This window comes from Somniosus microcephalus, chromosome 1, assembly GCF_052327205.1.
Source record: "Somniosus microcephalus isolate GS21.2 chromosome 1, FLI_Smic_1.0, whole genome shotgun sequence".
Classification (NCBI taxonomy): domain Eukaryota; kingdom Metazoa; phylum Chordata; class Chondrichthyes; order Squaliformes; family Somniosidae; genus Somniosus; species Somniosus microcephalus.
The window spans coordinates 249,823,327-249,845,708 of NC_140987.1; the positions used below are offsets into that span (position 1 = coordinate 249,823,327).

Here is a 22,382-nt window from a genome sequence, read left to right on the forward strand (position 1 = left end):
ATTAAAGCTATTCTACACTGCAGTATTGTTTTGAAACCGCCATTAATCTTGCTCTCCTTTTCCCAAAAGTATTGCTCTACTTCAAGATCCTTAAAGATGCATCAAATGATCTTAAACGAGTGTTGAAGAAGGCTGATGAAGTATTGGATAGCCTCTTTATATTTATCCTTAAAATGCCAATTAGGAGAATGAGAAAAAAATCAGCAAGTTAAGCAGTTCTTACCCAGTTCCCTAAATGTCAAAAGATTACCACACCCCTACTGTCTAGAGAGAAAGGAAGCAAAAGAAAGAAAATCTGTACCATTCAACTCCTTGCTCAGTTACACATTTCATTAAAAAGTCTTTGGTCTCTAAGCTGTGGTAAAGCAAGCGGCAGGAAGAGGATACAGTCCAGTTCCTTCTGATAGGACATTAGGGGTCACAACACTTCAGACTGTACTCTTTGGAGTAATGTATTAACTTGAACAAGCTCTCGCCTATCTTGTGGAAAGCCGCTTGAACAGTAAATTTGTTTATCTACTTCAGTTTCCTTCTTTTCAAACTTAGTACAAAAATATATATCACATATTTTGTTATTGATGTAAAACTTGAAACAGAGGAAAAACAACTTTAAACCACAGTTCAAGAAGCTTACTAAAGTCAGATACTGAAACATATAAATCACACATCTTAAAAACCCCAAGCAGTACTTTTCAGCTTTTCTAACAAGAATTGACTTAAAATATTAACTTGCTAACACACTTAAACTACTGTAAAATTATGATCCATGAGATAAGGACATAGCTGTTATTATACTTGTAAAATATTCTATATGTATAAAAATTAGGTCTGGACTACAGTAATGTTAACAGATTATTAAGGCTGGGCTCAAAAAGGAAATCCTGAACAACAATACAAGTGTCAGTGGAGTCACCAAATGCTCACAAGAAACTACACCCATTGAGAAAGAGCTGTTTAATGCAGACATTGGAATTTTCTGCACCATTTGTTCAGCTGACAGTTTTGTCAATACAGTATATAGATCTTATAATCATATTTTGCACCAACAATCCAATTTATTTCTAAGTTACTGAATGCAGGCTGCTCAAAGTCTATTTCTACATCAACAACAACTTGCATTGATATAGCATCCTTAATGTAGAAGAAAGTCCTGAAGTGCTTCATAGAGAAACGGGGGGTGGGGGGGATGAATGTCTGGCCAAAGGAGGAGATATTAGGAGGGGGTTATCAATGACTTGGTCAAAAAATTGGATTTTAAGGAGAGTCTTAAATGAGCAGAGGGAGGTGATATAGGGAAGGAATTCCAAAGCGTGGAACCTAGGTTGAAGGTGGAATGCACAAAAGGCTAGAGTCGGAGGTACAGAGGGTCTGGGGAGATGGTAGTGCTAGAGAAAGTTACAGAGATAGGAAGGGGCAAGATAATGGAGAGGTTTAAACACTAGCATTTAAAAAATATTCATTCTCGGGATGCTGGTATCGCTGGCAAGGCCAGCATTTACTGCCCATTCCTAGTTGCCCTGAGTTTGATACAACTGAGTGGCCTGCTAGGTCACTTCAGAGGGCAGTTAAGAGTCAACCATTTTGGTGTGGGACTGCAGTTACATATAAGCCAGACTGGGTAAGGACAGCAGGTTTCCTTTCCTAAAGGACATAGTGAACCAGTTGGGTTTTTATGACAATCCGACAGCTGCATGGTAAACTTTTTTATAAACTGAATTCAAATTCTGACACTGTCATGGTGGGACTTGAACCCACGTTCTCTGAAGGTGCAGGGGTGGGAAGAAAGTCAATGGTAAAGATGCTCTGGCTCTGGGTAAGAATGGAACCAAATGAGGCAAATTCGCCAAGGCTGGATAATGGAGGAGAGGCATTGAAGGGACATGGAACAATCCACTGTGTCAAAGGCTGCAGAGAGGTCAAGGAGGATGAGGGTAATGCACTAAGGTCACAGTCACAGAAAATGTCACTCGTGTTTTTTATTAGGGTCGTTTTGGTGATATGGGCAATAACTTGACTGAAATATTGCATGTTCAATCCACGTCAAGCTTAATATCTTATTTCGGATGTGTAAAATCATAGGGGGACAAATTCAGTTGCTTTGTGCCTCCCGTTAGCACCCTAAAAGGGCGCAAAGCAACTAGCGCCCGGGCGTGGTGCCGCCAATGTCTCCCGTAAAATTCAGCGGGAGGTTAGCGGCGGTGGTAACCGTTAGCACCCCGTGGCACTGCGCCGCCGGCGATGATGTCATCGCCGTGTGTAGCACCCCGGCCGCGATCTTCAGAGGCACCCCCTGACTTACCGCCGGACGCTATGTCCGACAGGGTCAGGGGGGCCTACCTGCGGCCGGGGCAGTGCTAATTAAAGGTGAGGTGGTGGGCGGCCATTTTTGTTGTTGGCTGCCTGCCAGCACCTGCCCCCATTGTCGTCCCCGGCCTCCTGACCAGCCCTCCCCCGCCGCGGACTGCCAGCTGACCCGCGTCACGCTGTGCAAGGCCCCTCCCCTTTAAGAAGGAGGAAGGCCTGCAGTACCGCGGTGTGACGTGCTGCAGCAGTGGCGCTGCGGCACATAGCACCGCGATATTCCCTTCCAGTAGTGCCCCACTTCCCTCTTGGGGCGTTACTGCTGAATTTCGGTCACAAGGGCTCTAAAAGTAGCGCCCCGGCAAAGTTAGCGTTCCAAAGGGGCTGCGACTCAATTTTCCCCCCATAATCTTATTTCAGGTGTGTAAAATCATAGAAAAAGGGACATGTATTTTAATATTGCTTACCATCAGTCAAACCGTTGGCAGTTGTCTGGGATTTCTGCATTTCAGTCTCCTTGAAATTCAGGTCCTCCTGCATGGACTTCAGTTCATGTGCCGTTATTGAGGAGATCTGTCTCATTCGGTTCATATTCTGCATTGCAAGACCATGGGGATGCATTAAACATTGTTAAAATATATTGACTCTTTGTCTGCACCACCCAAAAAACTATTGTAAAGAACAATGGGATTCTTGATGCAGAAAACAAAAGTGGCTCCAGTAAGAGCCAGAGGTTAGTGAAATAACAAAAAAACATTATTTATACAGATATGAAAGGCAAACTGATACTGCAGGTGGTGATTTTGAAACAAAATGTTACATAACTTGTCTGACCCTTTAATGACCTATTTTGTTCTTTTTACTATTTTACGGTAGCACTGGAAATCCCAGATGCTGTATCATTATTTCAATTTTGTTGTTTCAGCAGGTGTTATAAATAATTTATGATTCAAAATTAAACAGCACTTGTTTTATAACTTTCACTCTTCTTACAAAAATGTTTGCTGATCAATGTGGTAATAGAGGGTGGAATGCTCAACTCCCTAAAATTGGTATTCCACCCAGAAAAATCTTGCATTTTCCAATAGTAGCACACTAAAGTGTTTCTTTTTTGTATGCTGCATGGAAAGCCATCAACAGAAAGGCTAGTATATAGTATCATTTCATTTGATATTGCAAGAATACTGGATACTGCATTAGTAAATTCAGACTCTGAAGATGCTTTATGTGGCATAATTTACCACTCAATATTGTTTTATCATATTGAATTATTATAGGTTTGTACTAGTGATAAAGTATTAAAGTTCATATATATATATATATATAGGTACCATGGTCTAGGCTTTCTACCCTCCCCCCTTCACTGGGATGCATTTCCAGCATGGAAGGATTTTTATCTGCCCTCTAGAGATGTTCCCGTTGATCCTGGCCATATTTCTGGCTCTCAGGTCATTTACAAACAGCAGGCAGGCTCCCTGGCCTCTTCTTTACAGTCACTCCAGCCTAGGGGCAGAGACTTACCCATTGAGCACATGCTGGTTCTCAGAAAGAGCACTTCAGCTAGTCCCAATCCCTGCCCTTACCCCGAAGCCCTGCAATTTTTTTTCCTTCAGGTACTTATCTAATTCCCTTTTGAAAGCCACGATTGAATCTACCTCCACCACCCTTTCAGGCAGTGAATTCCAGATCATAACCACTCACTGCGTATAAAAGTTTTTCCTCATGTCGCTTTGGTTCTGCCAATCAACTTAAATCTGTGTCCCCTGGTTCTCGATCCTTCCGCCAATGGAAACAGTTTCTCTCTATCTACTCTGTCTAGACCCCTCATGATTTTGAACATCTCTATCAAATCTCCTCTCAACCTTCTCTGCTCTAAGGAGAGCAACCCCAGCCGAGAGCTGGAGCAGCAGCTTGCGGAGCGAACGGACCTGTGAAAGCAGGTAAGTGATTGGTTGGTGAGTATTTCTCTCCTTTTTCTCTAAACTAGGGCATTGGTTTAAATTAAGTGCCATGATTTTAGATTAAAAACTATACATAGATAATTAAGTGATATTCCAAACTTGAAAACCTAATTAGTAAAATAAAATACAATAGAGATAGTAGGGCAGGTGGTGTGTTGCAGCTGTAGCATGTGGGAGCTGGTGGACACCAGAGTGATCCACAGCGACCACATCTGCAGTAAATGTCTGCAGCTCGAGGAACTTCGGCTCAGAATTGCTGAGCTGAGTCCGAGCTTTGGACACTGCGATACATCAGGGAGGGGGAGAGTTACCTGGACACTTTGATCCAGGAGGCAGTCACACCCCTTAGGATAAATACTTTAAATTTGGTCCATGGTCAGGGACAGGAGGGTGTGACTATGAGTGAGGCAGGTATGGGGATCCAGAAGGTAGCATTGGAGGAGCTTCAGCTCTTGCACTTGTCCAACAGGTATGAGGTTCTTGTAGCCTGTGTGGACGAGAGCAGGGACTGCAGGGAGGATGAGCAAACTGACCACAACACCGTGGTTCAGGGGGCCATTCAAGTTGGGGGAGTAAAAAGAAATGTAGTAGTGGTAGGGGATAGTATAGTTAGGGGGATAGATACTGTTCTCTGAAGCCAAGAGCGTGAGTCCCAAAGGCTGTGTTGCCTGCCCGGTGCCTGGATTAAGGACATCTCCTCGGGGCTGGAGAAGAACTTGGAGTGGGAGAGGGAGCATCCAGTTGTCGTGGTCCATGTAGGAACCAACAACATAGGTAGGACTAAGAAAGAGGTTCTGCTGAGGGAGTTTGAGGAGCTAGGATCCAAATTAAAAAGTAAAACCACAAAGGTAATAATCTCTGGATTACTACCTGAGCCACGAGCAAATTGGCATCGGGTCAATAAGATCAGAGAGTTGAATGAGTAGCTCAAAGATTGGTGTGGGAGAAGTGGGCTTCAATTCATGGGGCACTGGCACCAGTACTGGGGAAAGAGGGAGCTGTTCCATTGTGACAGGCTTCACGTGAACCATGCTGGGATCAGTATCCTGGCAAATCGAATAACTAGGGCTGTAGATAGGGCTTTAATTAAACTAAATAGTGGGGGAGAGGGTTCAGTTGAAGGGGAATTTAGAAAGTCAAAGAGAAAGGAGAAGGCAATAGTGCAGGGTAGCGTTAGGGGTAATGATAACTAGAGTGTGACAGGCAGAGACAGAGCGTACAAACTTAAGAGTGCACCAGCAAATAGTCTGAATAGAGAAAAATGGTAAAAAGACAAAATTAAAGGCTCTTTATCTGAATGCACGCAGTATTCGTAACAAGACAGATGAGTTGATGGCACAAATAGAAATAAATGGTTATGATCTGATAGCCATTGCAGATATGTGGTTGCAAGGTAACTAAGGCTGGGAACTGAATATTCAGGGGTATTTGACATTTCGGAAGGATAGGCAGAAAGGAAAAGGAGGTGGGGTAGCTCTGTTAATAAAGGATAAGATCAGTACAGTGGTGAGAAATGATATTGGCTCAGAAGATCAAGATGTAGAATCAGTTTGGGTGGAGATAAGAAATAGTAAGGGAAAGAAATCACTGGTGGGAGTCGTCTATAGAACCCTTACAGTAGCTACACTGTAGGACAGAGTATAAATCAAGAAATAATGGGGGCTTGTAAGAAAGGTACTGCAATAATGATGGGCGATTTTAATCTTCATATAGATTGGACAAATCAAATTGTCAAGAGTAGGCTTGAGGACGAATTCATAGAGTGTATTCGGGATGGTTTCTTAGAACAATACGTTGTGGAACCAACCAGGGAGCAGGCTATTTTAGATCTGGTAATGTGTAATGAGACAGGATTAGTTAATGATCTCATTGTAAAGAATCCTCTAGGGAAGAGTGATCATAGCATGATAGAATTTCAAATTCAGTTTGAGGGTGAGAAACTTGGGTCTGAAACTAGTGTCCTAAACTTAAATAAAGGCAATTACAAAGGTATGAAGTCAGAGTTGGCTAAACTGGACTGGGAAAATAGATTAACGGATAAGACCGTAGATAAGCAGTGGCAGACATTTAAGGAGATATTTCATAACTCTCAGCAAAGGTTTATTCCAGTGAGAAAGAAAGACTACGAGAAAGATGAACCATCTGTGTTTAACTAAGGAAGTTAAGGATGGTATTGTGGCGTACCGATCACAGAAAGGACACAATCCGCTTTTCGGTCCGTAGACTATAAATCAGGCGTCATGCCTTTAAGAAGGATCACACCTTTAAGAAACTCGATCTGCAACATAGTTAAGCCCAGAGCGGGGGAGGGGCAGTCTAAGCTGTGGACTGATGAAAGACAGTCGGGCTTGGTGTAGTCTCTGACGCCATTTTTGTGTTCAACATGTGGTCTCAACAATTAAACCTTTTCTGTTGAACCTCTCCGAGTTCAGTATATTTTGTTAGGAGTACGTAGACTCCTACATTGGTGACCCCGCCGCTCAGGACGACTCCTAAGCGTAACCATGGCTGACACAAACGCAGTTTCTGTGAAGCTGCCGGAGTTCTGGGAGAACCTAGCACCGCCTGGTTCCTTCAAGCCGAATCGCAATTCCGACTCCGCAGCATCACCACCGACGCAACGATGTACGACTACCTCCTCGCCTCCCTGGGCAGCTCCACAATCACGAAAGTCTGGACAACACTACAAAACCCTTCGGAGGAAGGCAAGTACGCACATCTCAAGGCCGCGCTCCTTAAAAAATTCACAGCCTCCCAATTCGTGCGCAACTGCCACCTCCTCGACCTCCCGGGCCTCGGTGACTCCACGCCGTCAGACTTGCTCTCACACATGCTTGCTCTGACCGACGAGAAACCGCCCGGCTCCCTCTTCCGCACGCTCTTTATCCGCCAACTACCCCCCAGCATCCGCCCGGCAGTCGTGGCGTCCAGCCTCACGGACCTCGAGGGCCTGGCCGACGAAGCCGATAAGCTCCTGTCCGCCGGCTCCAACCACGCTGTCACCCCCGACCTGGCCTCCGCAGCGTCGGCGCGCGCTCCACTCTCTATCGCGCGGCCACACAGCTCGGCCACGAGGCCCCCACATCCCCCAAGCCCTCCGACCCAGGGCTACTGCTGCTTCCATACCCGGTTCGGCGCACGGGCACGCCGCTGCAGCCATCCCTGCACGTTTCCAACCGCCCCTACACCGGCCTACACGATGGCCGTGGGGCAAGCAGGCGCGCTGCTGTACGTTACGGACAGCGCCTCCGGACGCCGTTTCCTATGCTACACGGGCGCGCAGCGCAGCATCATCCCCGCGTCCGCCCTCGAGATCCAACGAGGCGGCCGCGGCCCTGCGCTGGCTGCCGCCAACGGCACCAACATCCGGACGTACGGCACCCGCACCGTCACCGTCGACCTCGCAGGCCACCGCTACCACTGGGAGTTTATCACCGCCAAGGTGCTCTCCCCGCTCCTCGGTGCGGATTTCCTGTGCGCCCACGGCCTGTTGGTCGACATGCCTCGGCGCCGCCTCGTGGACATGAACACCATGTCACCTATCCCGGGCACCATGGCCCTCCCCCAACCCGCCGAAATGGCGTGGCAGTGCCGTGCCCGCTCAACGGACGACTACTCAGCACTCCTGGCTGAGTTCCCAGCCCTCACCAACCCGACCTGCTCCGCGAAAGTTGCTAAGCATGGGGTAGAACACTTCATCCTCACCACAGGCCCACCGGTGTATGCCCACGCCCGCAGGCTGGACCCGGCCAAGCTGGAGATCGCGCGGGCCGAGTTCGCCACAATGGAACAGCTCGGCATCATCCGCCGCTCCAACAGCCCCATGGCCTCCCCACTCCACATCGTCACCAAACCCGACGGGGGATGGCGCCCCTGCGGGGACTACTGGCGCCTAAACAACGCCACCACGCCGGATCGGTACCCCATACCGCACATTCAAGACTTCTCGGCTAGACTGGCCGGCCGCTCAGTCTTCTCCAAAGTCGACCTGGTGCGCGGTTACCATCAGGTGCCAGTCCACCCCACGGACATCCCCAAGACGGCCATAATCACTCCTTTTGGGCTATTCGAGTTCCTCCGAATGCCCTTCGGCCTCAAAAACGCGGCCCAGGCCTTCCAGTGGCTCATGGACTCGGTCCTCCGGGACCTGAAGTTCCTCTTTGTCTACCTGGATGACATCCTGGTAGCTAGTTCCTCCAAGCAGGAACACATCGAGCACCTCCGCACCCTGTTCCAGCGGCTCAGTGAGCACGGGCTCATCATCAGCCCAGCCAAGTGCCAATTCGGCCTCAGCAGGATCGAATTCCTCGGCCACCACATCACGCAGGACGGAGCCATTCCCCTGCCCGCCAAGGGGCAAGCCGTCCAGCAGTTCCCCCGGCCTACCACCATCAAAGGCCTCCAGGAGTTCTTGGGGATGATCAACTTTTGCAACCGCTTCATTCCTGGAGCGGCCTCCCTCATGCGGCCCCAATACAAAGCCCTCCGGGGTAAGAAAGACAGAATGGCGATCGAGTGGTCAGCGGACATGCTGACCGCTTTCGACTCGACCAAAAAGGCGCTCGCCGACGCCACCATGCTCGCTCACCCACAGCCCAACGCCAGGGTGGCCCTCACCACGGACGCCTCCGACCACGCGGTCGGCGCCGTGTACGAACAGTGGGTCGATGGGGCCTGGCAACCGCTGGCCTTTTTCAGCCCCCAACTGCGCCCCCCGGAGGCCAAATACAGCGCCTTTGACCGCGAGCTCCTCGCACTGTACCTGGCAGTCCGCCATTTTAGATTTCTTCTGGAGGGCCGCCCCTTCACCGCGTTTGTCGACCACAAACCCCTAACATTCGCGATGGCAAAATCTGTGGACCCGTGGTCAGCCAGGCAATAACGCCAGCTCGCCGCGGTGTCCGAATTCACCACGGACATCCGGCACGTCTCCGGTCAAGACAACGTGGTGGCCGACTGCCTATCCCGCCCCGCCGTCCACGGCGCCCACCTGGCAGTGGACTATGCTCAACTGGCAGCGGAGCAACGCACTGACCCCGATCTGCTCTCCGCGCCCACAACCCTCCCAGGGCTGCGACTGACCGACGTTGCTTGCGGCCCGTCCGCCGTCACAGTCAAATGTGACACCTCCTTGGCGCAACCCCGCCCCGTAGTCCCGGCGTCCTGGCGAAAACGGGTGTTCGACATCGTCCACGGCCTCTCACACCCCAGCACCCGCGCGTCCATTAGACTGGTGGCCAACCGATTTGTCTGGTGCGGCCTGCGCAAAGATGTGCGTGTCTGGTCCAGATCCTGCATAGCTTGCCAGCGTGCCAAAATCCACCAGCACATCAAAGCCCCACTCGAGGAGTTCACCGTGCCAGAAAGAAGGTTTGACCACGTCCACATCGACCTCGTCGGCCCCCTGCCGCCATCACAAGGTCACACGCACCTGCTGACAATCGTGGACCGTACCACCCGCTGGCCCGAGGCCATTCCACTGACGTCCACCACCACCGCCGACATCGCGAGGGCGTTCATCGGGACCTGGGTCGCTCGGTTTGGCGTCCCCTCCGACATGACGTCGGATAGAGGCCCGCAGTTCACCTCTGATCTGTGGGCCGCCATCGCCCGAAACCTCGGGGTGGCCGTTCACCGCACCACGGCTTACCACCCCCAAGCCAACGGACTGTGCGAGCGATTCCACAGGTCCATGAAGGCGTCCCTCCGCACCAGCCTCGAGGACGAGGCTTGGATCGACCGCCTCCCGTGGGTGCTACTTGGCCTACGCTCCGCGGTCAAGGAAGACCTGCAAGCCTCGGCGGCGGAACTCGTGTACGGCCAGCCGCTGCGCGTACCTGGAGAGTTCCTGCCCACCGCCACGACCCCCTGGTCGGCTGACCAGCAACGCCGCGCTTTCGCCAACCGAGCACAACAGTTCGCTCCGGTACCCACCGGCCGGCACGGCGAACCAGCAACCCGCGTACCACCTAGCCTGCACATGGCCAAATTTGTTTTCGTGCGCCATGACGCCCACCGAGGACCTCTATGGCCCCCATACGACGGACCCTACAAGGTACTCCAGCCGGGGAACAAGTTCTTCCTCCTCCAAGTGGGCGGCAGAACTGACAAGGTGTCAGTCGACTGGCTCAAGCTGGCGCACCTAGAGCCCGACGAACCCGTTCAAGTGGGCCAACCCCCACTGCGAGGCAGACCGCCTAAGAGCCCGACGCGTCCGACCGCCCCGCTCCCGACACCAACCGCCAAGAGCCGTTCCGGCCGTGCCATCAAGCCGCCACGCCAGTTCGTACACTCCCTACTAGCGGATTCTGGGGGGAGCTGTGTGGCGTACCGATCACAGAAAGGACACAATCCGCTTTTCGGTCCGTAGACTATAAATCAGGCGTCATGCCTTTAAGAAGGATCACACCTTTAAGAAACTCGAACTGCAACATAGTTAAGCCCAGAGCGGGGGAGGGGCAGTCTAAGCTGTGGACTGATGAAAGACAGTCGGACTTGGTGTAGTCTCTGACGCCATTTTTGTGTTCAACATGTGGTCTCAACAATTAAACCTTTTCTGTTGAACCTCTCCGAGTTCAGTATATTTTGTTAGGAGTACGTAGACTCCTACAGTATCAAATTGAAGGAAAAGGCATACATTGTAGCGAAGGTTAGTGGTAGGCCAGAGGATTGGGAAATTTTTAGAAACCAGCAAAGGATGACGAAGAATATAATAGAGGGAGAAGGTTATGAGAGTAAACTAGCAAAAAATATAAAAACAGACAGCAAGAGCTTCTACAGATATATAAAAAGGAAGTGAGTAGCTAAAGTAAACGTTGTTCCCTTAGAGGATGAGACTGGGGAATTAATAATGGGAAACAGGGAAATGGCAGAGACTTTGAACAAATATTTTGTTGCATCTTCACGGTAGAAGACACTAAAAGCATTCCAATAATAATGGATAATCAAGGGGCTATAGGGAGGGAGGAACTTAAAACAATCACTATCACTAGAGGAAAAAGTACTAGGCAAACTAATGAGACTAAAGGCTGACAAGTCCCCTGGACCTGATGGCCTGCATCCTAGGGTCTTAAAAGAAGTGGCTGTAGAGATAGTGGATGCATTGGTTGTAATCTACCAAAATTCCCTGGATTCTGGAGACGTCCCAGCGGACTGGAAAACTGCAAATGTAACTCCCCTATTCAAGAAAGGAGGGAGACAGAAAGCAGGAAACTATAGGGCAGTTAGCCTAACATCTGTCATTGGAAAAATGCTGGAATCCATTATTAAGAAAGTATTAGCAGGACATTTAGAAAACCATAATACAATCAAGCAGAGTCAACATGGTTTTATGAATGGGAAATTGTGTTTGACAAATTTATTAGAGTTCTTTGAGGATGTAACGAGCAGGGTGGGTAAAGGGGAACCAGTAGATGTAGTGTATTTGGATTTCCAGAAGGCATTCGATAAGGTGCCACATAAAAGGTTACTGCAGAAGATAAGAGCTCACGGGGTTGGGGGTAATATATTAGCATGGATAAAGGATTGGCTAACTAACAGAAAACAGAGAGTTGGGATAAATGGGTCATTTTCAGGTTGGCAAACTGTAACTAGTGAGGTGCCACAGGGATTAGTGCTAGGGCCTCAACTATTTACAATCTATATTAATGACTTGGATGAAGGGACCGAGTGTACTGTAGCCAAGTTTGCTGATGATACAAAGATTGGTGGGAAAGCAAGTTGTGAGGAGAACACAAAGACCGCAAAATCACTGGTGCTCAGAGGGCGGGTTTGGAGGTGGGCCCGCTGTCAAAATAGTAAAGATTGACAGTGGTAGGAAACCCGGTCAACCCGCCTCCATGCGAGTCTCCCAGGTGTCAGGTCTGTCAATGGAGAACTGATCCGACACCAAGTAGCAGGGGATACAACTGAGCTCATTAAATGGCTTGTTAAGAGCCAATTTAATACTATTATGAGGCTTCCTTCCCATTTTACTTTCTCCCCGACAGGTTACCCACTGATCGGGGAACACGCCAGCTCAACCTGGTGTGATTTGAGTCTGCTCTGATGTTTCGGATAAGCTGACAGCTGCAGAAGTGGTGTAAAGGCTGCCATGTTGCAGATGGTCAGTTTCAGAGCGCAGAAAATGTTGGTTACTGCATTTGTTAATACAAATAGGGCTGGATTTTCTGACCCCCACGGGTGCGTACGAGGTGTGTACGCACCCATAGGGGCCGCGCAAGTGCCGGGTTTAGGCATGCGAAGTGCATGCGCTAAAACCTGGCACTTGCGATCTGTCAAGAATCCTCTTGAACCAGCCGGTAAGTTCGTAGATTTTTTCCGATCAGAGGCATTCGCCTGCACAAAGCCACCGATCGCAAATTCAGGCCTATAGAGATTTCTTTAGCTTGCAAGTGTTTAGAGCCAACTGTATGTCCAGTGCCACCTTATTGGAACAACCTCTCTCACCATTGACAGATCGCTTCTGTCATCTACCTGCAGCTGACATCTATTGCAGCTACATCAGTGCCCTTGAAAAAAATCATACCTTGGTCCTCTGAATCTTTCCACGATCAGCCCCAACACCAACATCACCAGGCACACCATCATCACCAACAACATCACCACCAACCTTCTCTGCCATCACCTAATGCTGCACAGCACACAGGGCATCAGCCTCTGACAACATTGCTTGCTGGGAGGCCAGCGATGGCATCACCATGGCCAGATTTACTTCACGTGACGCTGTTAACCCTGGCTGCCAGGTTGACACCATCCCACACCAGCACCATGAAGCATCCCTTTAATGTCCAAGCCATTCCATGCACACTCATCACTATAATTGGCGGGGGTGGGGGGAAGTTAGGTCTCAACATTCACTTGAACTCAGTAAGACACTTCTCAAGGTACGCTCAGATCTGTCCAATAAGGGGCAGTGTTGGAAAAATAGATTTCACTGTATGACAACACATTACCAGAAACTTCACATGGACATTGGCTAAATCTCTCAACTGCCTACCCTTGCGTGTTGTAAGTTGGTATGCTTGCAGTAGGATGAGGGTGAGTGTGAGGGGTGGCTAGTGAGATGGGGAAGTGATAAATTAGATAGAGAGGGTTGGGTGGAGGTGCAAGATAAGTTGGTGTGAGTAAGGATGTGCAGGAGAAGGGTATGAAAGGCAGAGTGATGGGGATGTGTTGAGTGGCACAGCAGGGTGCTGAGTGTGGCTTTGCAGTAATGTTTCGTGATCCACTGAGATCATTGAAAGGTTGGCGCCACTGCAGCCAAGGACCCCTGACGACATCCCTGCTTTTGCCCTCCTGTGCAATGTGCAACCAGGCTGCGTTGGTGTCCTGGGGAGTTCTCTTCCGCCCTTGGAAGGGAAGAGAACCTCCCTGCATGGAGTAATTGGAGAGCCTGGGTGCAAGCGTCCACCTTTGTGCAGTGCTGCAGCACTTCAATGTTGTCAAACACTGACAGAACAACTGTCAAACTCAATGTGGCCGTGGTCCCTTTAAGGAATGATGTCATCAGACCCGCTTTCTGTTAATTGGCTGGGAAGCCCGCAGGGCGGGCTTAACAAGGCCAATCAAGGGAAAATTCCTTTGACAGAGCGCCTGCAGCCAGGATCGTGACTGGAACCCGGAAACCAGCTCCCCTGCCACCATCCCAATGCTGATGACAAAATCATGGCCAAAGAGTCTGCAAAGGGATATAGATAGGTTAAGTGAGTGGGCAAAAATTTGGCAGATATGGGGAAATGTGACGTTATCCACATTGGTAGGAAGAATAAAAATTAAATTATTATTTAAATGGAGAGAGACTACAAAATGCTGCGGTACAGAGGGATCTATGGGTCCTCGTACATGAAACACAAAAAGTTAGCATGCAGGTACAGCAAGTAATCAGGAATGTTTGCCCTTAAGGGGGATGGAGTATAAAAGTAGGGAAGTCTTGCTACAACTGTACAGGGCGCTGGTGAGACCACACCTGGGGTACTGCGTGCAGATTTGGTCTCCTTATTTAAGGAGGGATATACTTGCATTGGAGGCAGTTCAGAGAACGTTTACTAGGTTGATTCCTGAGATGAAGAAAGGTTGAGCAGGTTGGGCCTATACTCATTGGAGATTAGATGAATGAGAGGTGATCTTATTGAAAGATATAAAATTGTGAGGGGGCTTGACAGGGTAGATGCAGGGAGGATGTTTCCCCTCGTGGGGGAATCTAGAACTAGGTGACATAGTTTCAGAATAAATGGTCGCCCATTTAAAACGGAGATGAGGAGGAATTTCTTCTCTCAGAGGGTTGTGAATCTTTGGAATTCTCTACCCCAGAGAGCTGTGGAGGTGGAGTCATTGAATATATTCAAGGCGGAGATAGACAAATATCTGAGGTACAGAGGAGTCAAGGGTTATGGGGAGCGGGCGGGAAAGTGGAGTTGAGGCCAAGATCAGATCGGCCATGATCTATTGAATGGCGGAGCAGACTCGAGGGGCCAAATGGCCTACTCATGCTCCTATTTCTTATGTTCTCCAGTCTATCCGCATAACTGAAGAAGCTCATTCCTGGAACCATTCTTGTAAATCTTTTCTGCACCCTCTCTAAGGCCTTCACATCCTTCCTAAAGTGCGGTGCCCAGAATTGGACACAATTATAAAGGTTCATCATGACTTTTGTACTCTATAGGAAAAAATTTGGTTGCTTTGTGCTTCCCGTTAGCGCCCTAAGAGGGCGCTTACGGGGCGCAAAGCAAATAGTGCCCAGGCGCGGCGCTGCCAACGCATCCCACGAAATTCAGCGGGAGGTTAGCGGCAGTGCTGTTAGCGCCCCGCGGTGCTGCGCTGCCGGCAATGACGTCATCGCCGTGCGCAGCGCCCCGGCCGCGATCTTCGGTAGCGCCCCCTGACTTACCGCTAGATGCTATGTTCGACGGGGTTGGGGGGCCTACCTGCGGCCGAGGTGGCGCTTCTCGAGTGCCGGGCTCTTTTGCTGGCACTCTGATCCCCGATGGCCCAGCTGGGTCCCGGGTCGCTCTGCGCAAGGCCCCTTCCCTTTAAGGAGAGGAAGGCCTGCAATACCACGGCACGATGTGCCGCGATATTCCCTCGCAGCGCCCCAAGAGGGAGGTGGGGCGCTTCCAGTAGCGCCCTGCTTCCCTCTTGGGGTGCTACCACTCAATTTTGGCCGCGGGGGCGCTAATTTTTCCGGGGCGCTACCGTTAGCGCCCCAAAGGGGGCGTGACTCAATTTCTCCCCCATGCCTCTTTTTATAAAGCCCAGGGTCCCGTATGCTTTTGTAACTGCTTTCTCAACCTGCCCTGCCACCTTCAACGATTTGTGCACATATACCCCCAGGTCTCTCTGTTCCTGCACCACCTTTAGAATTGTACCCTGTAGTTTATATTGTCTCTCCTCGTTCTTCCTACCAAAACGTATCACTTCACACTTTTCTGCGTTAAATTTCATCTGCCACGTATCTGCCAATTCCACCAGCCTCTCTATCTCCTCTTGAAGTCTCTCACAATCTTCCTTACTGTTCTCTATACTTCCAAGTTTTGTGTCATCTGAAAATTTTGAAATTGTGCCCTGTATGCCAAAGTCCAAGTCATTAATATATATCAAGAAAAGCAGTGGTCCAAGTACACCACTGTATACCTTCCTCCTGTCCAAAAAGCAACTGTTTACCACTACTCTCTGTTTCCTGTCACTTAGCCAATTTTGTATCCATGCTGCCATTGTCCCTTTTATTCCATGGGCTTCAACTTTGCTGGCAAGCCTATTATGCGGCACTTTATCAAATGCCTTTTGGAAGTCCATGTACAACACATCAATCTCATTGTCCTCATCAAAAAATTCAATCAAGTTAGTTAAACACGATTTGCCTTTAACAAATCCGTGCTGGCTTTCCTTAATTAATCCATACTTGTCCAAGTGACTGTTAATTTTGTCCTGGATTATCGTTTCTAAAAGCTTCCCCACCACCGAGGTTAAACTGACTGGCCTATAGTTGAACAAGGGTGTAACATTTGCAATTCTCCAGACCACTAGCACCACCCCTGTATCTAAGGAGGATTGGAAGACTATGGAAGTACCTCTGCAATTTCCACCTTTACTTCCCTCAGCATCCTAGGATGCATCACATCCGGTCCTGGTGACTTATCTACTTTAAGTACAGCCAGCCTTTCTAGTACCTCCTCTTTATCAATTTTTAGCTCATCCAGCATCTCAACTACCTCCTCTTTCACTTTGGCAGCATCTTCTTCCTTGGTAAAGACAGATGCAAAGTACTCATTTAGTACCTCAGCCATGCCCTCTGCCTCCATGCGTAGGTCTCCTTTTTGGTCCCTAATTGGCCCCACCCCTTCTCTTACTACCCGTTTACCATTTATATGCCTATAGAAGACTTTTGGATTCCATTTTATGTTAGCTGCCAATCTATTCTCATACTCTCTTTGCCCCTCTTATTTCCTTTTTCACTTCCCCTCTGAACTTTCTATATTCAGCCTGGTTCTCACTTGCATTCTCAACCTGACATCTGTCATATGCCCCCTTTTTCTGCTTCATCTTATTCTCTATCTCGTTCGTCATCCAGGGAGCTCTGGCTTTGGTTGCCCTACCTTTCCCCCTAGTGGGAATGTACCTTGACTGTATCTGGACCATCTCCTCTTTAAAGGCAGCCCATGTTCGATTAGTTTTGCCTGCCATTCTTTGATTCCAATTTACCTGAGCCAGAACCGTTCTCAACCCACTGAATTTGGCTCTCCTCCAATTAAGTATTTTTACTTTAGATTGCAAAATAGAGATCCAGGGTTCCAAGAATGCAAATGGTGGGAAACACAGTGGAGGGAGTGTTCTCTCATATGCATGCAATTAACATATGCCTGCCTACATATGGTCGGATGCTGTCTGCCCTGGCGGGACTGGCCCCCGGAAAACAGCAGAGATGCAGTAGACTACATTCCCAAATTGTTACTAGACTCTGTCTCCCCGAGTTCAGCCAAAAATTGGACGGGAGGCAAAAAGGCTACACCCATGTTTCCTGATAGCACTTACCCTGCTTGTGTGTTCCAGAAGGGCTACAATACTGGCTTCAAGCTGAGCCTTCCGTTCCAACTCTTGGTTTTTGATTTCTTCAGAGGTATCCAGGAATGCTTGAAAGACAAATTATGCCAAAATATGTTATTGTTTATTATTATCCTCTGATGGCCATATCATTGCATTTTAAGAGATCATGGGGGAGAAATTCAGTATCGCCCCGTTTGGGGCGCAATTATCAGCCGGGCGCAAAGTTTAGCGCCTGGCGCTAATTATCGCCTCCGACTGCAAACTTGGCTTCTATCGCCCCTGGAGGTGATTGGAGTGCTAAATCAGGCGCTACACACCTCTCTTAAGGCGCTAATGCTGAGGAGCGAGGCAATCTCCTTCTATGCAGTTGGCACTTGTACTTTTACTAGCCTTTAGTTCCAAATAGTGCCAACTATTCTTTGGGGAACCGCCTGCAGCAGGACCTCCAACTCTTCAGCAAAGGGAGCAATGCTGCCTAAATGGCTCCACAATGGGAACAATTAGGTAACGTTTCTGTTACCACCACAAATTCCCCTTTCAAGGCAAGCTGCAGCCCTTTAAGAGCTGCTCCCTCATTGGATTTTGTGGTCCCTAGGAAAATGCACTGCAAGCTAAGCCAGTTGGGTAAGTTTTTCTTGTGCATGTAGTTTATTCAAAATAAGCTCTGTGTCAGCAGAGCTTATGTCACAAACTTTGAAGTGTCCTGCCCCTTGTGCTCTAGCTGCACCTCACACTCAATTTGTTGTAATACTGTAAAATCTGGGCTACAGTCTAATACAGTAATCACTCTTAGTACAAAAAAATCCTTGTAGAAAACAAAATCAACAGAAATGGACAAAAAAAACCTTAAAATTAACCACGATTCACTGGCCGCGATTTTACGAATCTCGGCGGGTCCGTGGTGGGCGATGTCGGTGGCAGGTCCCGACCCCGTTGCTGCTCCAACCCGCTCTGTAAAATGAATTTCCCCTGATTCGGCTTGTTAAGCCCACCCAGCGCGTTTCCTGGCCAATTAGAGGAATCGGGTCTGGTGACGTCATTTGATGACGCGTCTTCAACCAGTTTCCTTAAAGGGACCATGGCCAACTTAATTTTGACATTTGTGCTGTCAGTGTTCAGCAGCATTAAGGTGCTGCAAATACTGACAATCACTGCACAGAGGAGCAGGGCTGCACCCAGACTCTCCCAGGAATCCCTCCATATGCTTATGGAGGGAGTCACAGCACACAGGGGGGTCCTCTTCCCTTCCCATGGGCTGTGAAAGACAACCATTCAGAAAGTGGAGACAAGGGCCGTAATTTTGCTGGCCTCGGCGGGTCCGTGGCGGGCGACGTCGGTGGCGGGTCCTGACCCCGCTGCGGTCTTCATCCCATTGTCTGAAATGAATTTCCCTCAATAGGGCTTATTAAGCCTGCCCAGCGCGTTTCCCGGCCAATTAGAGGAAGCAGGTTTGGTGACGTCATTTGATGATGCGTCATTAGCCGGTTTCCTTAAAGGGACCATGTCCAAATTTATTTTGACATTTATGTTGTCAGTGTTCTACAAGCATTGAGGTGCTGCAAACACAGACAATAACTACACAAAGGCACAAGGCTGCAGCCAGGCTCGCCCCTGACTCCCTCCATATGCTTATGGAGGGAGTCACAGCACACAGGGAGGTCCTCGTCCCTTCCCAAGGGTTGAAGAGACCTTCCCAAGAGATCAACACAGCCTGGTTGCACATTGCAGAGGAGGGCACAAGCAGGGATGTGGTCAGGAGGACCTGGGTGCAGTGCCGCAAACGTTTCAATGATCTCAGTAGATCACAAAACATTAGTTCAAAGCCACACTCAACCTCCTCCTGCTGTGCCTCTCATCACATCCCCATCATTCTGCCTTCCCAACCCTACTCCTGCACATTCTTACTCACACCAACTTACCTTGTACCTCCACCCATCCATCTCTATCTACATTATCACATCCTCATCCTAGTGCAATCATACCAACTGACAACACACAAGGGCAGGCACTTGGGTGTTTTATGCAATGTTCATGTAAAGTTTCTGTTAACATGGTGTCAAACATTGACCCCTTTATTTTCAACACTTTGCGTTCTTGGACAGATTTGTGTGCACCTTTGGTAGTGGCTTAGTGAGTTGCAGTGAATGGTGAGACATAACGGTACCCCCTGCAATGGTGATGAGTGTGAAAGTAATGGCTTGGGCATTGTAGGGATGCTTTATGGTGCTGGTGTGGGGTGGTGCCAACCTGGCACATCATGTAGCAGCCAGGATGTACAGCATCAAGTGAAGTAAATCTGGCCATGGTGAGGCTATCCCTGGCCTCCCAGGCAGCTATGTGGTCGGGTGCTGATGCCTTGTGTCCTGTGCAGCATCAGGTGATTGCGGAGAAGGTTGATGGTGTTGTTGTTGGTGCTGCTGGTATTGGGGCTGATCATGGTGGGATTCTGAGGACCAAGGTGAGAAAGGATAATTGGCACCCATGCTGATGGAACAGATGGCAGGTGAAGTAGAGAGGACAGAAGCGATCCGTCAATGGTGAGAGAGGTAATGAGGTTAGACTGGATGGAGACTTGTGTAAAGACTTGCAGCATGGTGAATCTGTTGTGGAAATGCAGTGTAGAAGAGCTTGTGGCTGAGGGAAGAAATCTCTGTAAGGTGGGAGCTTTTACTGTACATTTGAAGCTGTCAACTGAACAGCTGATTCAATGGCCACTAAACTCCCGCCTCAGCTTGACAGACGTGGTCCACGACCAGCTTGGAACCCATGGGCGAGCTGTCAAATGCAGAAGGTGAGCTGAAATTCATTCTTAAGTGGCCCTAAACAAGCCACTAATTGCCTGAATTGGGTCCCCTGCTGTGAACCCGCTGCTGTGTGTCAGGTCTGCTCAGTGCTGACAGACCTGACATTTGGTAAAGGCGCGTGGCAGCGGGGTCCCGACCAGCTGGGGAATAAAAACACCCGACCTGACCCACCACCAATCGCGCCCGCTGACCTCCGCAAAATCCAGCCCTTTGTAACAATTTGATTTCTGATTATTTTCTAAAATGGTAAAATTCCTTCTGTGGTGACTGAACATTTCTTACAGATGCATAAATGAGACATGTTAATAATTCACAGTATGAGCATTTTAAAATGGAACCTATTGCCTGACAACACTGCAATATAAATCCTACTCCCCTGGTTTCTAGCACAGCTTGGGGAATAAAATCAAAACAAAACTGACTGCTGCAGTAATTTTCTAATCTTTTGTGACTTCATTTACTTAAAATATCTTCTAGTTTAAGAGTAGGGTGCGGTCTGTGAAAGGAAATGTTAGGCTGATTTAGTTTTACTACTGACATTAAATTCAGGCACATTGATTAAAGGTGACAGTTTTCCCAAATACAACAGCCAAGAATTTTGTTAATTGATTAAATTGTACATACCACTGTAGTTTTTAAAATAAAAGTGAAGCCCAAGGTTTTATTAATTAAGATAAAATACAGTGTGACCTGTACTTAGAGCCACCTCCCTGCCTAACACCGCTGTGAGAGTCCCGCCACTAAAGTTCAAGGAGAAGGCCCTCCACCACCTTCTCAGGGCAACTTGGGATGGACAACAGGTGGGGCCTTGTCCACATCGTTCATATCCTGAGAACAAGTGAATCATCATGTGGGAGACCGCCAGCAAATATTCACACACTTCCACTGATCCCCATGTTCTGACTTCTGAAAGACAATGGCATCTAGCTACCCAGGGCTATCACTGCAGAAAATGTTTTATTTTTATTAATATATATCAACAGAAATGATGTACTGGTAAGTCATACACAGAAAATTCGCAACAAGGTGGATTAATTAATGGCACTAATAGAAGTAAATGGGTATGATGTAATTGCCATTACAGAGACATGGTTGCAGGGTAACCAAAGCTGGGAACTGAATGTTCCAGGGTACTCAACATTTAGGAAGGACAGACAAAAAGGAAAAGGAGGTGGCATAGCGCTGTTAATGAGGGATGAGATCAGTACGGTAGAGATAAAAAATCTTGGCTTGGCAGATCGTGATATAGAACTGGAATCAGTTTGGGTGGAGCTAAGAAACAGCAAAGGGTGGAAAACATTGGTGGGAGTAGTGTATCGGCCACCAAACAGTAGTGGTAATGTAGGGCACAGTATCAATCAAGAGATTAGAAATGCATGTAACAAGGGCAATACGGTAATCATGGGGGACTTTAATCTACATATTGACTGGGCAAATCAAATTACCACAAATGGTGTGGAGGACTAATTCTTGGAATGCATGCAAGATGGTTTCCTGGATCAGTATGTGGAGGAACCAGCCAGGGGAAAAGGCTATTCTGGATCTGGTACTGTGTAATGAGAAAGGGCTAATCAATAATCTTGTGGTAAAGGGGCCTTTAGGGACAAGTGATCATAATATGATTGAATTTTATATTAAGTTTGAGAGTGATGTAGTCCAATTTGAAACTAAGGTCTTCAATCTAAATAGAGGAAACTATAAGGGTATGCGGGACAAGTTGGCCATGGTAGATTGGGAGACTGGCAAAGGTAAATGTAGGTCCTTTACAGTCAGAGATGGGAGAATTTATAATGGGGAATGAGGAAATGGATGGCAGAGAAATTAAATAAATACTTGGTTTCTGTCTTCACGGAGGAAGACACAAAAAACCTCCCAGAAATTCGAGAAAACCAAGGGTGTGGCGAGAATGAGGAACTTAAGGAAATTATTATTAGTAAAAAAACAGTACTAGCAAAACTAATGGGACTAAAAGTCGATAAATCCCAAGGACCGGATGACCTACATCCTAGGGTTTTGAAAGAGGTGGCCATTGGGATGGTGGACGCATTGGTTGTCATCTTCCAAAATGCTATAGATTCTGGAATGATTCCTGCAGATTGGAGGATAGCAAATGTAACCCTGCTATTTAAGAAAGGAGGGAGAGAGAAAACGGGGAACTACAGACCTGTTAGCCTCACATCAGTAGTTGGGAAAATATTGGAATCTATTATAAAGGATGTAATAACTGGGTACTTAGAAACTAATAGTAAGATTGGGCAGAATCAACATGGATTTA

At 48.2% G+C, this 22,382-nt stretch overlaps 1 protein-coding gene across 1 annotated transcript in view; it reads right to left on the minus strand.

Moving 5' to 3' along the window:
• Window positions 1-22,382, minus strand: part of ift74 (intraflagellar transport 74) — a 146,828-nt gene that overhangs the window by 19,075 nt on the left and 105,371 nt on the right. Inside the window, exons 14-15 of the mRNA XM_085991833.1 lie at window positions 17,292-17,389; window positions 2,769-2,895 (exon numbers count right to left, since the gene is read on the minus strand). Of these exons, the coding sequence (XP_085847959.1) occupies window positions 2,769-2,895; window positions 17,292-17,389 (225 nt within the window). The remainder of the gene's footprint in view (window positions 1-2,768; window positions 2,896-17,291; window positions 17,390-22,382) is intronic.